This window comes from Thunnus maccoyii, chromosome 5 (assembly GCF_910596095.1).
Source record: "Thunnus maccoyii chromosome 5, fThuMac1.1, whole genome shotgun sequence".
Lineage (NCBI taxonomy): Eukaryota > Metazoa > Chordata > Actinopteri > Scombriformes > Scombridae > Thunnus > Thunnus maccoyii.
Genome location: NC_056537.1, coordinates 29,389,285 through 29,403,336, shown reverse-complemented (window position 1 = coordinate 29,403,336; position 14,052 = coordinate 29,389,285). Strand labels below are relative to the sequence as shown.

The 14,052-nt window shown below is 38.2% G+C and overlaps 1 protein-coding gene across 1 annotated transcript in view; it reads right to left on the bottom strand.

Moving 5' to 3' along the window:
* syt9b (synaptotagmin IXb) overlaps positions 1–14,052 on the bottom strand; it is a 50,518-nt gene that overhangs the window by 20,299 nt on the left and 16,167 nt on the right. Inside the window, exons 2-4 of the mRNA XM_042410622.1 lie at positions 5,065–5,240; positions 3,627–3,844; positions 2,791–3,331 (exon numbers count right to left, since the gene is read on the bottom strand). Coding sequence (XP_042266556.1) covers positions 2,791–3,331; positions 3,627–3,844; positions 5,065–5,240 — 935 coding nt within the window. The remainder of the gene's footprint in view (positions 1–2,790; positions 3,332–3,626; positions 3,845–5,064; positions 5,241–14,052) is intronic.

The following is a 14,052-nucleotide window of genomic DNA, read 5'->3' as shown; positions in this document are numbered from 1 at the left end:
ACAAATTAAAATTATGACCTGTTGATGGATTAGATGAAAAGTCAGGTGATCATCAAAGGGAGAATTTTTCTCAAAACAATAAATGTCAACCTGCTAGATGCCCCTGATGATAAGTCAGGGTACATCATTGGGAAACCATGATTGTCTGCACAGAATTTTGAGCCAATCCATCAAGCAGATATTTCACTGAACTGCTGGTGGCCCAGATGAAAAGTCCCTCGAGCAGAAAACTCTGTAAGTAGTGGCAAAGCAGACTCTTAATATAGCTTACATCTAGTAGTGTAACTGGATAATCAAGTGACTTGTGCCCACATACTGTATATTTCTATATAGAGTAGAAGGTAAAAGACTGACCAAATCCTTTTGAAACACAGATAGACTGGTTATATATTGAAATGCACATGCAATTAGTATTTGTCTATATTATATTGTGTGCACCAAGTGTACATTTTAGTTGTAGTAATATAAGGGAATAATATAACGTCAGCACAACTACAGTCACTAAAATTGCAATTCAGTTGCCTTAAAAATCAGAAAAACCTACAGCCTGTACAACCTGTGCTGAGGACAGAATTCTTTCCACAAGGACAAATATAGCTGTTTTCATTCCTCTGTCCAAGCAGTACAACAAAAGCACAAGAACAATTGATTAAATTAGCAATCAAGAGTCCTGGCCTAATTTCTTTATGTAAATTGTTTACAGCCACAAAATTTCACTGAACCTCATCTCCTTAGCCTTTACTCAGTTGTCTACCTGACTTGAATAACTGTTCTTTCAAAAGGTCTTATTATGTTCAGAAGTACATTTTGTATTAAAAGGATTCGACACAAGTGAATGAGTCTTTTCCAAGGTTGAATAATAAACACATGAGAAGACAGCAAAGTGTTCAATCTGTTACATCATTAGAAGTACAAAATAACACATACAGTACATGCACACCAACATACACACACACACATACACACACACACACACACACACACACACACACACATACTCACACATACAACCAAAAGTGGAGGTACTTCAACTTCCACAGAAGGAGTAAAGCTTTATGATGATGGAGTAAGAGCTCTGAGGAACTAACAGGAACAAAATAAACACTCCAAAAACTTTCAGCTGAGCCTATTGAAAGGAAAGTAATCAATATTGAGTTTCAAAATGTTGCCCTGTATGAAATGGAGCAATATCAGGACATGGTAGGTAGTGGTGCAGTGGTTTCTTGGTAGATGGGCATACTAACGGTGCAGTTAGACCAGATTTGGCCAGGTGAAATGGACTTGTTGTGATGTAGTGAAAAGCAGGCAGGAGAAGAAATAAGTGTGGGAGTTGCATAAACAGTGGAACTAGTGGACGAACAAAAGACCTCAGAAACTGTTCATGTCAAGTTCATTCAGACTGAACTCTTTGATTGAGCTAAGGGAAAGAGGTGATATCATTTGTGACCAGAAACAAATATGTCTCACTCATTTACTCACAGAAATGAATAGGCAGCGAAATCAGGTCTGATTGCACTTTAACCCCAGTTCACCACACACTGAGGTGTGACTGGCATTAATCAAGAGACCTCAAGGATGTGTAATGTCATCAAATAATGTTACATCTGTCATATCAATACTTTTTGCTTGTGGGTTACTAACAGCAGAAAGAAAAGAGACTCTTGTTCTTGAGTCTAACACTTTTCTCCCACAATCAGGTGGGACTTACTGTACATTTCCTGGGATAAGGCACTGCCTTATAAGCTAAAGTCAAGAAACAAAAGTCTCATATTTACAGAAAACACCACAAACTACATGAAAAATTATAGCATGATTGGTTGCTGCCTTGGTCCAAAAGATGGACACTGATATGTTTCTCTGGCCAATTTTAGGTAGGTACAGTCTAAGGTAAATCCCCTACTGCATTTTATTATGGTGTGTTCATTGTGTGTGTATGTGTCACGAGTACACATCAAAAAACAGTTTAAGAAAATATTTTCAGTGTGTACTGTTAAAAACCACTTACAATAAACTATAAATTCTTATTCCATGAACAGTTTGTAGGTGATCATGGTCATAAGCACTATATACTATGCTCTGATTGTTTGTCCATGAACCAGAAATTGGGATAAAGTTTCTATCCCCAATGGAACCACACCAGACTGCAATCCTCACTCAACAAGACAGGCAAACCATGAAGAATTCCCTGGCAGGAGGAAATAACTTCCTTACTGAGTTACACAGTGTACCAGCACTGTAGATTTATCCAAGTGAATAATGTAATATAGACAGTGTCGCTGTATCTCTGTCAAACCAATCCCAGTCTCATGTCAGTATAGATCTGGGTCACTACCCCCAAGTGTTTCCTACTGCTTTCATTAAACATTAACTGTGTCTAAGTATATTTCTATGTCTCTGCCTCCTGAAACCACAGATGAGTTCCACTTGGAGGGGAAATGAGATACAAGTTCGTTGATATATCTCCTTCCCTCTGCTGTTGTAACAACGTTTTACAGAAGTGTTGGCTCTTTTTGATTGTTTGAGCAGATTCTGGCCAAAATGAAGAGAGGACATGGGGTTTCAGCTGGTATGGATACTTCTGGCCTAGTAAACCAACTAATGAATCTGTCTGTATACATACTGCAACATGTTGGTCAGTTGCTCACAACCTGCCATAATACTGACAGTAAAAAACAGAATTCTGTGCTGAGAAATCTGATATCCGTATTGTAAAGATGAATATTAAAAACACACTGCAAGGAGAGATGCAGTGACAGAATATGAAGAAATTAGTAAAAGCTGGTATCTCACCGATGTTACATATTGTATGTCCCGGCACAGTTTTGTCTCCCGTGGAAAGTCTGCAAGATCCAAGAAGTTGTCCACTACCACTTGGCCAATCAAATCATGGCGAGAGAACCTGTCAAAGTCGTAGACACTGAAGTGCAGCTTACGGCTCGACAGCTCGGTGTATGTCACCGGAAAGAGAAACACTTCATCGAACACTGGGTTGAGTGTCTTGCGGTGCACCTTGGTCTGATGCTTGGTTTTTCGGTCAGGCAGAAGGTAGATCTTGACATAAGGATCGGAGGTCCCTGAGAAGTCCTTGGCAGGAAGGTCCTGGGCCTTGTGGATCTTCACAATCAGCTGCTCCAGGTCGAAGTCAAACTTTAGGATGAAATGGAGACACCCGCAGCTGTCGGTCCGACGTCCATCTTCTGCATCCACCGAGCGCTGCTTGTAGAGTTCTGGTTTGATTCGGCCCAAACCAGACAGAGACTCCTGGCGCTGAAACTGAGCAGGGTTGAAGTCTGGATTGGACAGGTTCATCTGACGACGGATGGAGTTGTGACTGTAACAAAAAGTAAGATTAAGACACATGATAATTGAAATAATTTTCACTCTCTCTCTATATTCTTTTTCATAAAATCTTGGTCCTTTTTGCTGTGAGACGACAGCTGAAGCAACTGTGTTCCCTGAAGTCTAATGTATTACACACTGTCAACTTTGTGATAAAGTATTTCTCTGAACCCAGAGGTCCAGGTGTCTATGATTGTGTGACTGTGTGTGTCCATCTGTGTTTAACCTGCCAACACAAAAAGTTGGACAGTAGCTTCGGGGATTGATGTGTACTGATGTGTACTAACCGTACAGACGACGTAGGCTCAGTAATCTGTCTCTGGACCCTGTCCCTGGCCAGAGTGTGGACCTGGTTTTTGTCAGCCTTGGCCTGGGTCTCCAGCGGGATGTCAGGCGATGTGTGGCTTATCTTTAGGGCTGACTCTGGGACAGCCACAGCTGAAGCGGGCCCTGAGGGCTCCTTCACGCAGCCATCCTCACTGTACTCCCTCTCCTCCCCGTCCACCTGTGCACCAGACATTTGTGTTTACAGTGCTAGTGAATGCTGTCGAAGAAATATTAACTTGGAAAAGAGAATTTAGGTTTTGGGGCCGTGAGGACCGAGTTGTAGTAATAGAAGATTAATGTATTTTTGAGCAGAAGTGATATAGTGGCTTAGTAGAGTTGGTCTTTAGTTATGAGATTAAGTTTGGTTTCACAAGAAAAAGCTTTCATATTATGTGACTCTCTGGTGGCCATATTGGAAGTCCTCAGGATTAACCATAAAACTGGGCTGTCAAACAACAATTGAACAGATGGGATTAATATAGTATCTGTATGGCCACTATGGAATGGTGCAAGTAATACATTAATCGATTAAGATTTGGACACACATATCTTTTTTCCCAATTTCATATTTTTCCTTCAGAATCTATGGTTTGTGAGTGTATAGAAAAAACTGGTGCCAGACGGCCAAGACAACATTCTAAAAATACTGTATTGGCCCGAATATAAGATTATATTTTTTCCTGAAAATTAAATTTGAAAAAGCGGAGGTTTCTAGGCTAGCAAGTTTCTTCAAGTCCATTTATAGTGTGTTTTTTGGACTAAATCAGCCCAAAAAGTTTTAGAATCCCAGTTCAATCTACGGGAGTTGGCTCGAGTAATGTGTTTATCTGTCACAAAGTAAAGAAATTCCTGTGTGAAACTGTGTCAAAAGCATTATTTAAATAATAATTTTAACCACCCGACAGGAGAGTGTGTGAGTATGTGACTGATAGATAAGCTACACAAATAGAAGTCAGACTTAATGGAAGTACATCATAATTTACTTTTACATCTTATAATCAGGGTTGTCTAATATTTGGGCCAATACATTAGGTTTCTTTTTTGTGTGATTACTTCATCTGCAATCAATCTGTGAAAAACATGAGAATCAACATTTCTAATGGCCACTTTTATATCAGACATATCATGATTTTGTATATAGATAGGCTGAATGTAAGTTCAATGTCTCACGTATCTGTTTAGCTGGTTATCACGTGCTGTTGCAGACACAGCTAATACGCATCTACATCTGTCTGCATCTCTCTTGTGTAAACTATCTTATAAATTCTAAATGCAAAAAAAAAGATTATAACTGCAAGTGTGCTCAGTTTAAATGAAGGCAAAATAAGTAGTCTAGAAAACTAAATGTTGCTCACAATAACACTTTGACTTTTGAGTGTGAGCCTCTTTTCTTCTTACCTCTGTGAGGACAGGCTGTTGGTCTCCTCCCAGGAAGTGCGCCCCCTTGAGGACATCTGGAAGGAAACGGCCACTCAGTGGCACCCAGCACAACTTCCATGAAACAAAGAGGGAGACGCTGAATAGGGCCAGACCACAAGTGGTCACCAGCAGGGACAACAGACTCACAGATACATCTAGAGATGGAAGAGAGAGGGGGACTCAGTGAACAGTGAGCAGCTTTGCCAGTGAAGAAACGCTGGCACAGACGAACATGGCTCCCTGGGGAGGACAGACTGTGTTTATTCAGAATGCTAAATGAGAAGGAAGAAGCATTACATATCCCTACTGTAGGCCAAAGTTGAAGAGAAAAATTTGATCACTCCCACAGATTATCCAAATTCATGTATATCAAAACTTAGTTACAACATATTACCTTGATGATGAGGTGCTAAAATTTAACATAGTATCACCAAAATTCAAAACAGCTTCAAAGCCAAAGGATAGTCACTTAAAACAAAGACTTATTTTGGCTGATTATGTATTCATGTTTACAGGGAGGATGGCAAATTCATTTTTGCGTGTCCAATATTGTTTCCTTTTTTCAGTAAAGTTTATTAGCTGAAACTTATTTGTTTTGATGTGTAGTCTGAGGGGCACCTGGGAAGACATTCAGGAAAAGGGAAGATTTAGGTATTGGTTTAAAAGACAAATGATCAACATTCAAGTCCTCAAGATCATTGACAAGGAAATCAGATGGTTTATATTTTTCATATATGGAAGATATAAGCTCAAATAAAATATCTGTCCCCATCACAGAGAAGCAGGTGACTGAATATGATGCATCTATACTGACTGCAATTCCACACATGTAGAAACTTTTGCATTGTATGCTGTGCATTAATGTCACAAACGTTTTTAATACATGCAAGATGGATGGGCCATCCATGTATCTCAGTATACTGTACATGCTTGAATTGGTACTCATGACTGAATGTTTGAAAATGAATGTGGTAACAAAGATGTGCTCCATGGGAATTTCCACTAGGTCTCCATATTTGTAAATATAAATGGGAAGAGAAAACAGATTCAACCAGATCTGATTTGTATTAGCAAATAAAGCAAATAGTGCAGCTTCACTTACAGTTTTTGCAGAATATATAGATACTAATTTGAATTACACATACTGTATCTAGATTCACATTTTCCATTTTAGGTCACTTGTGAAGGATTTTGAAAAGACTTAAGAACATTTAGTCAGTGCACAATTTGTACATTTTTTTTTATTATTTTTATTTTTATTTATTTATTTAGTACATGTTTTTTAGATCTGTTAAAGTCATTTATTAGTTATAAGAATAACTAATCACCTCCTTAACATTTTTAAGTTCCCTTCTAGCCGTCCACTGGTTTAATTTCTCAACTTGCTGCAGTGATGTAGAAGTGTACTCCAGGGCGCATCAGCACACTGTGACATCATTGTTGGATGCGGTTACAGGTGCAACAAAAAAACACTTCTGACCCTGCCCAACACACCCATCAGTAATGCCTCATGTGGTCAGAGGTGAAACAGACTTCAACCAGAGGGGGCAGTGTTATTATTCTATAGTGTTAGTGTGAAATTACCCTTTAAATTTATAATAAATGTACAATTTGTAATGTGATTCTCAAAAGTCTGATAGGTCTCTCTATTTGAAACACTAAAAAGGGAACATATTATGCTTTTTGTGGTTTTTTGTTATTAATATACAGTTATGATGTCGGATATCAACTGGTATGTTAAACATAGTCAAAGTTCCAAAACTTGAGGTTAATGTACTGTATGTAGAAATGCTCCCTGCAAGTCTGGCAGTTTTTCTCTACCTTGCAGATGAGCTGACATCAGCTCCTTGCTCACGCTGTCCTTCTGTACCCTTGGTTTGCCAAGGTTGTTGCTAAGCTTTTTCCATGTGTTGTTTGCGTTGTCCAATCTCATATTTCAGGTCAGATTCTGGCTCAAACATGTATACAGATGTATTTGAGAAGATGACATTTCAAGTGAAGAACGAGAAAAAGTATTGAAATCCTACTACTATAGTTTGTTACATGATTTGTTGATGTAGTCTCTAGAATCATCGAGAGCTGGCCAATCAGAACAGAGTGGGTTCACCGGGAGAGGGGCCTTAAAGTGACAGGATCTAAAACTGTCTGAACTGAGGGTCTGTGTGAAGTGTCAGTATGACACAGTTCATACTACTTTGCATGAACTGTAAATCATGCAAAGTAGTAGAACCAGTAGAACACAGGATTAAAAATATAGACCTGGAAATGTGCATGTTATGTCCTCTTTAATTAGCAATCAAATGATTTGTGTCAAACTATAGAGACATTTGTGTTCATGCCCTGCTGACCTTATGTTTAGTTCAAATGGAAGCTGTGGTAACAGTTGCTATAAGCAACACTGTGATTTTTTAAAAAAGTGATGCTTCAAGAGTTGTTATTTCTGTACATGGACATACAGCGTCTTATACAGTTGCATCAATCTCATCCATGCTTGTGGTAGTTTTTCTGTTGCAATTTTTAATGAATGTTTTTAGGAAGATAACATCCCCATTCTTAATCCCACATACTAAACTCTGACTGTTCACTTGATTCTCCGACCAGTGAAAACAGCCATGAGATGTGGGCAGTGATTCAGATGTCTAGAATCAGGCTGAAGGGGATGGGCCATAGCAAGTCTAAATTTTAAAAAATGTTTTAACTCAGAAGCTGACAGAGGAACTTATACCTACTGTTCATTTTAAAAACACATAGAATGTACAAGTAAATCACAAAAAAGTCTATTCACATGACGTGGTTTGGGCTTGTTTCTCACTTTCCTACTGTCTGAACCGTCCATATCCATGACCATATTTAAAGAATGATTGACAGACATTTGAGACCAGAGGACAACAGAGTTGTCCATTTGCAGATAACAGGTTTCTTCCTTTAACTGCTGGGTAATGGCAGGTTGTAGATTCGGACGGATAGGGCTCGTTGATAGTGAATACCTTCTATTTGTGAAGTAGCCTTTCACCCTCTGAACTAAAAGTGAACTAAAAGCATGGCAGAGAGTATCTGCTGAGGTGAGACACTTTGAGAGAGGAAGAGTTAGACTGTGCTCGCTGTATCTTACTCCATCACTACTTTCTTCTTCTGTTCTCTTGTTCTCTCTAGCTAATCATTCTGAATCAAACTCAGAGAGAAAGAGTGAATTGGTAACACTTTCTATGAAGCCCATGTCTATAATGCATTATAAACATACTTAGAACACGTTATAATCTGCTGTATAATTATAGTTATAAGCACTCATAAATATTCATAATGCTTCATAACAATAATAATAAGACATTGTAAGGCATTTTATAATGACTTATAAGGTCAAGTATCATAATACTCCCTGACATTTTTTTTGCAAGGATCATAGTGTATTATAATTTTCATAGTTGTAATACATTATAATTGTTTTATAATATATTATAATTACTGTTATAATGCTGTGTTCTATAAGGGAGAGTGGCTGCACCAGAGATGGACTCCTGAATACATCTCAAAATTGGACCTTAAAAGACATTTTGCAAAATAACCTTGAAATAATCTTCAGAAAAGACTCTAAGAGGTAATTTATTAATTAATCAGCAAGAAGAGAAGATTGTGCCGGAGACATCGAAAGCAGTGTGACAGGACATGGAAGCAGGGCAAGCGTGGAGGAGTGCAAGCTAGGCTAACTGTTAACCCATACAAACCGGCAGTTCCAACAATCATGTTGCCTAATGTCCTCTGGACAGCAAAATGGATTATATAACTCCCCCTTCAGTGCTGGTCACTCGTTGACATGAAAGAGCTGTCTACATTGAAGTGAGACGTACTTTTCTCTCTAAATGCACTTTAATGCACTGTGCCGCTAACTGCTCGTTCTTTTTTTGTTTTTTTTCCTCTTGGGATTTATATGTTTTCATCATTTTTTCAAAGGGAAATTTTTTCAGATATACAGTATATCTTAAACCTTTCTGTTGTTGTTGCACTGCTGGGGGTGGGGAGGAACAGCATTTCGTTTTTTTGTGTATGCAAATACACAAGAAAAGAACAATAAACTAAATCTTGAATCTTGAATTATAATGTGATTATAAATTACTCTAAGTGGTCATTGGTTGCTTTAAGTAAAGTGAGAAAAAGATCATTAAATCTGTGTGTAGTTAAGGGGTGTGCCAGAATACAAATACATTATTCGGCAAAGCACAAATAGTGGGTTTTACATGGATATTTGTTTCATACTAATATTTTAAAAATTATTTGTTTTGGGGAAGAAAAAAAAAACCCATATCAAATACCAGTTCGCAGGTCAGTTACATCATTATCTCAGTCTATCTCCTCTGCTCCACTGTTAATCTATCAGGACTAAGTCCCAAGGGACTCTCCGTAACCTGTTGTTCCCCTTCGCCTTTCCACAAAGTTAGGTTGTAAAAAATAGGCAATAATGAAAGGTGCAAAGCAAGAATCACCTCTGAAGTTCTTCTACATGTTACATGGTGTGCTGTCTCTGTGTTATGGGTGTATAAATAGGTAGAAGTCTGCCTGCAATGAGCTGATGAGTAAAGTTTTAGCTCAGTAGTCAGCGCAGTCGTCTATGATCTGGGAGACTCCAGTTCAAGACCTGGTGTGGGGACCTCCTTCGTAAGGTAGTTTATTCATGAACACTTATTGTAACACTTTAATTTTCTAAAATTAAAAGCGTAATAAATACAAAAACAGGATTTTTAAGCCTCATTCCACTTTTATTCGAAAACAAATACAAATACAAATACTTTTGCTGCCTCAACAAATACAGATACAAATACAAATACTGGGCTCTCTGCCCTAGTTCCTACACCGGGTCTCTAACCGTGGCCTCCCAGACCACAGACAGTTGCGCTAACCAGTAAGCCAAAGAATTATGCTGTTGGCCAAGGGCCAGCATGTCAAGTCATCTGTGGTCATTACTCTCTAGAGAGCACAGGCCTGCACCATAACCCTATGCAAGAACAACACACAAAACATTGTTAAACTTATTTATATGTTTAATGGGTCATAACAGAAATTGAGTAGACACATTTTTTAATAATGAACAACTGAATGATGGACATTTACATTTCACAATGTAATGTTTCCCCAAAAAACTCACTCTAAACACTAAATTGAGTCAAATTACAGATAATACCTGAAACAATTCTACTTTACCTGTAGCTGTATATATTACTTTTATGTAAGTGTTTGATCAACAAAAGGGACTCCTTAAAAAAACAGGTGCAAACCATGCGCTGCTGACTTGGTAAGTCTCAACCTTGGTGAGGGCTTGTGTCCCTACAGCGTTTCTTTCTGGCAGAAAGCACTGGCAGGGTGCTGGGGAGCGCTGGGATGAAGCACTTGTGTGGTAAGAGAAACAAAAAGTTGTGTCAAATTGAAGTACTCAGTTTCTGTTATGACCCATTAAACATATAAATTAATTTTACAATGTTTTGTGTGTTGTTCTAGCATAGTGTCACAGCGCAGGCCCGTGCCCTCTAGAGTGTAACAATCACGGATGACTAGACGCGCTGGCCATTGGCCATCTTCAAAGTTCTTTGGCTGACTGTGGTCTGGGAGACCGGGGTTTGGGACCCAGTGAAGGAACCCTCCTTCACTACACATAGATTTAATGATCTTTTTCTCACTTTACTTAAAGCACCCAATGACCGCTTAGAGTAACTTGTAATCACATTATAATGTATTATAATAGTGATTATAATGTATTACAACTATGAAAATTATAATATACTATGATCCTCAGCAAGTGACCAGCAGTTATGAAATATTATGATACTTGACCTTATAAGTCATTATAAAATGCTTTATAATGTGTCATGATTATTGTTATAAAGAATTATGAATATTTATGAGTGCTTATAACTATAATTATACAGTGCTATAAGCAGATTATCACCCATCATAAGTATGTTTGTAATGCATTATAGGCATGGGCTTCATACAAAGTGTTAGGAGTGAATTTTTTGAAGCCACCAGAGTGAGTGTCCCTGCACAGTAAAATGCCCTGCAGACTGTTTGATACCCTGATATTGTTAGAGAGTTATTAACTCATGACATCGTTCCACATTATGAAAAATCATAAATCAAATTTATATTTATGTTATGTTATGTGTATATGTAGTTTTGGTTTTGGGCAGTGTTTTCCTTTGTGATTATTATATGTCTCTCCTGCTAACAGAGAGGAAAGTGTCTCTCTTCACTAAGTCTTAATGGGATGGTGGAGGACAGACTCTGGAGAGCTGAACCACAATGTGAGATGCAATATCTGTATGAACTAATTTATGGATACCATTAGATTCAAGTCCTTAACAGAAAATGACACTTACTTCAACTTCAGTTTTTTTCTTAAACTGTCATGGGGAAGCAAGGTATTGTAATTTCTCCTAAACTATCTTCAGTTCTGTTTTCTAAAAAACTGGATTCATCATTTATAGATGTAGCCCATACTGTGTTTAAAGACTATTTTATACTGAATTACAAAGGACTGCAGCACTCACATCAAAATAAATGTGTCTTTCTCTTCACTGTAACACTCTTCTTTTCTCTTCTTGTTCTGCCTCTTGACAACTGAATTACATCAGGAGATACTGAACTGGCTAATATTGCCTACAGTAAAATGCTTCATAAAGCAGTATCATTGCATATAATCATTTATGCTCTTCAACCTATGTAAAGATATGCCATAGAGATGCCACCTACATCAACTCAAGGTATGGAACATGTAATTAAATGGCACAAGACATGGAGATTACAATGTTGAATGGTATCCATAGCAACGACTATCACTGGCATCTCCAGCAAAGCAGGTGGCTCTGAACATGATCGTGGGGTGCTAAGGATCTGTGTGTATTTTTAATATGCACTGGATTTGTGATGAAACTTTCATGCATGTTGCACTTTTGGTCACACCTCAATCAGTGATGTCGTCGAACAGCCTCCATTACCTTTCAAAGGCAAAAATGATTAGCATGTGGCCAACAAGACCGAACATTTTAACCCAAAGACAACAGTGCAGCATCTCTGATTCAATGTTGCCTTATCCTCTCAGTTTTTAGTGGTCATACACAAATGCAAATATGTGAATGGATCTGGCTTCAGTTACTGTAAGATATACCACTTTAAAGAAAAGCTCACATATTTAAAGGGGTATGAACAAGAAGTCTAATCTTGGGGGAGATGGCATAATAGGATCTGTAATTGATTCTCCTCACTGTTGCTAAGTATCAAAGATTGATACTTCAAAACAACTTGGAACTTGAAATAAAACTGGTTTGTTTCAGCCTGTGGGTGGAAACAAGGCTGTTGACCCCGACGTATGCCACAGGACACAAGGACCCTGATTAAAGTACAATGAAGTCTTCATTGTCACAACTGTTGCTGGAGCTTTGGTACTTCCAGTCAAGTCTGCCTCCTACTTCACACCGCAAGGAGGTGAAGTTGTGCCAAACCTCCACTCAACTGTTCTGCACTGTTTCTCCAGGTTTTGGATGTGATGAAAAATCTGGGGTGACATTTTGAGGTTCAAATCAGGTGTATTCTCCTAAATATGTTCATAAATAAAGCCAGCCTTGTTGATTTAAAGCTGCGTTATCAGATTTTTTTGTTTTGCTTTTTGAGCCACTAGGGGGCAGCAGACATCATCACCCTTTACAGTTACATTAATCAGGTTATATAATGTTTCTGGTCACCTGATAAATGTGAGTCCAGTCAATAATATACTACTGTATGTTTAAATCTGAATTAACGAAGGGAGGCTGACTTTGTAAAGTACTGTGTTGTACAGTGTGCTCATTAGAATTAGAGCCCAGTCAGCGTTATGATTTGTGAAATGAGGCAGGTAGAACGTGGTCAGTCCTCTGTGTGCAGCTCTGCACTGGGCACCAGCTGGGATGAATTGAAAGCAGTGGAGAGATTATGCACAGTGTGTGTCCCGACACAGTGCAGGGCTTGTGTTCTCAGCTGGCACAGATAGAGAGGGTGCAGCTTGTTCCACTGTGGTCTGGCTTTGATGTGCCAAATAGTTTATGCATTTGTTTAATGTAAAATAGGAATATTTCACACCCAAAATTGAGCTCACCTGTATCTAAATGAAATTACAGCTCAGAATATCTTTCAAACCACCTTTTTTTAAAAAATATTTTAGTTAAAATATATATATACATATATATATATATACACACACACATATATGTGTGCATATATATATATATATATATATATATATATATATATATATATATATATATATATAATGAAAGCTCTGTTGCTCCTTTGATAACTTTGGCCTTTAAAATGAGTAAAACAGCCCAGACAACCCTGTGGCTTCATTCAATTACTTTTGTTAGAGCCTTTTCTAAAGCCACAGGGTGTCTCCGCTTTTCAAGTCTTCTTGCAGGGTGCAATCAAGGCACCAAGGCCTAAACCCTGTACAGCTGGTGACTGTTAATTGGATTCAGGAGCTTCAATAATCAGTAAGCTCACTCCATACTAAAGGAAGTCGACAATTATAATTAAAAAAGGTTAGAGAGGTTTTGATTAGTGTAATTCTCTGTGGTGGGGTTGCTTGAGTTTATGTGATGCAGGAAGGAATAACTGGTACAAACAGAAAGTATCCATGACTTTCTGAGGAATGGCTCTTACATCAAAGCCTAAGTGATCAATAAAGCGGTAAAATCCCTGACTGATTTCCCTGACTCATTTTGCACATTTGTTACAAAGGAGATAAATCTCTACTTTAACCATCACTTAACAACCACCCCACATACATGAAAGCACATAAAAAGGTACTATGTATGTGTTATACTTCAAAGATCTATATTACCACTGCAACTGTTTTTCTTGCAACTTTGAAATAGTGACTGAACCAAGTTAACTGTTTGCTAACCCCCCCCCCCCCAAAAAAAAGAGTGATTGCCCGATCATATCTCA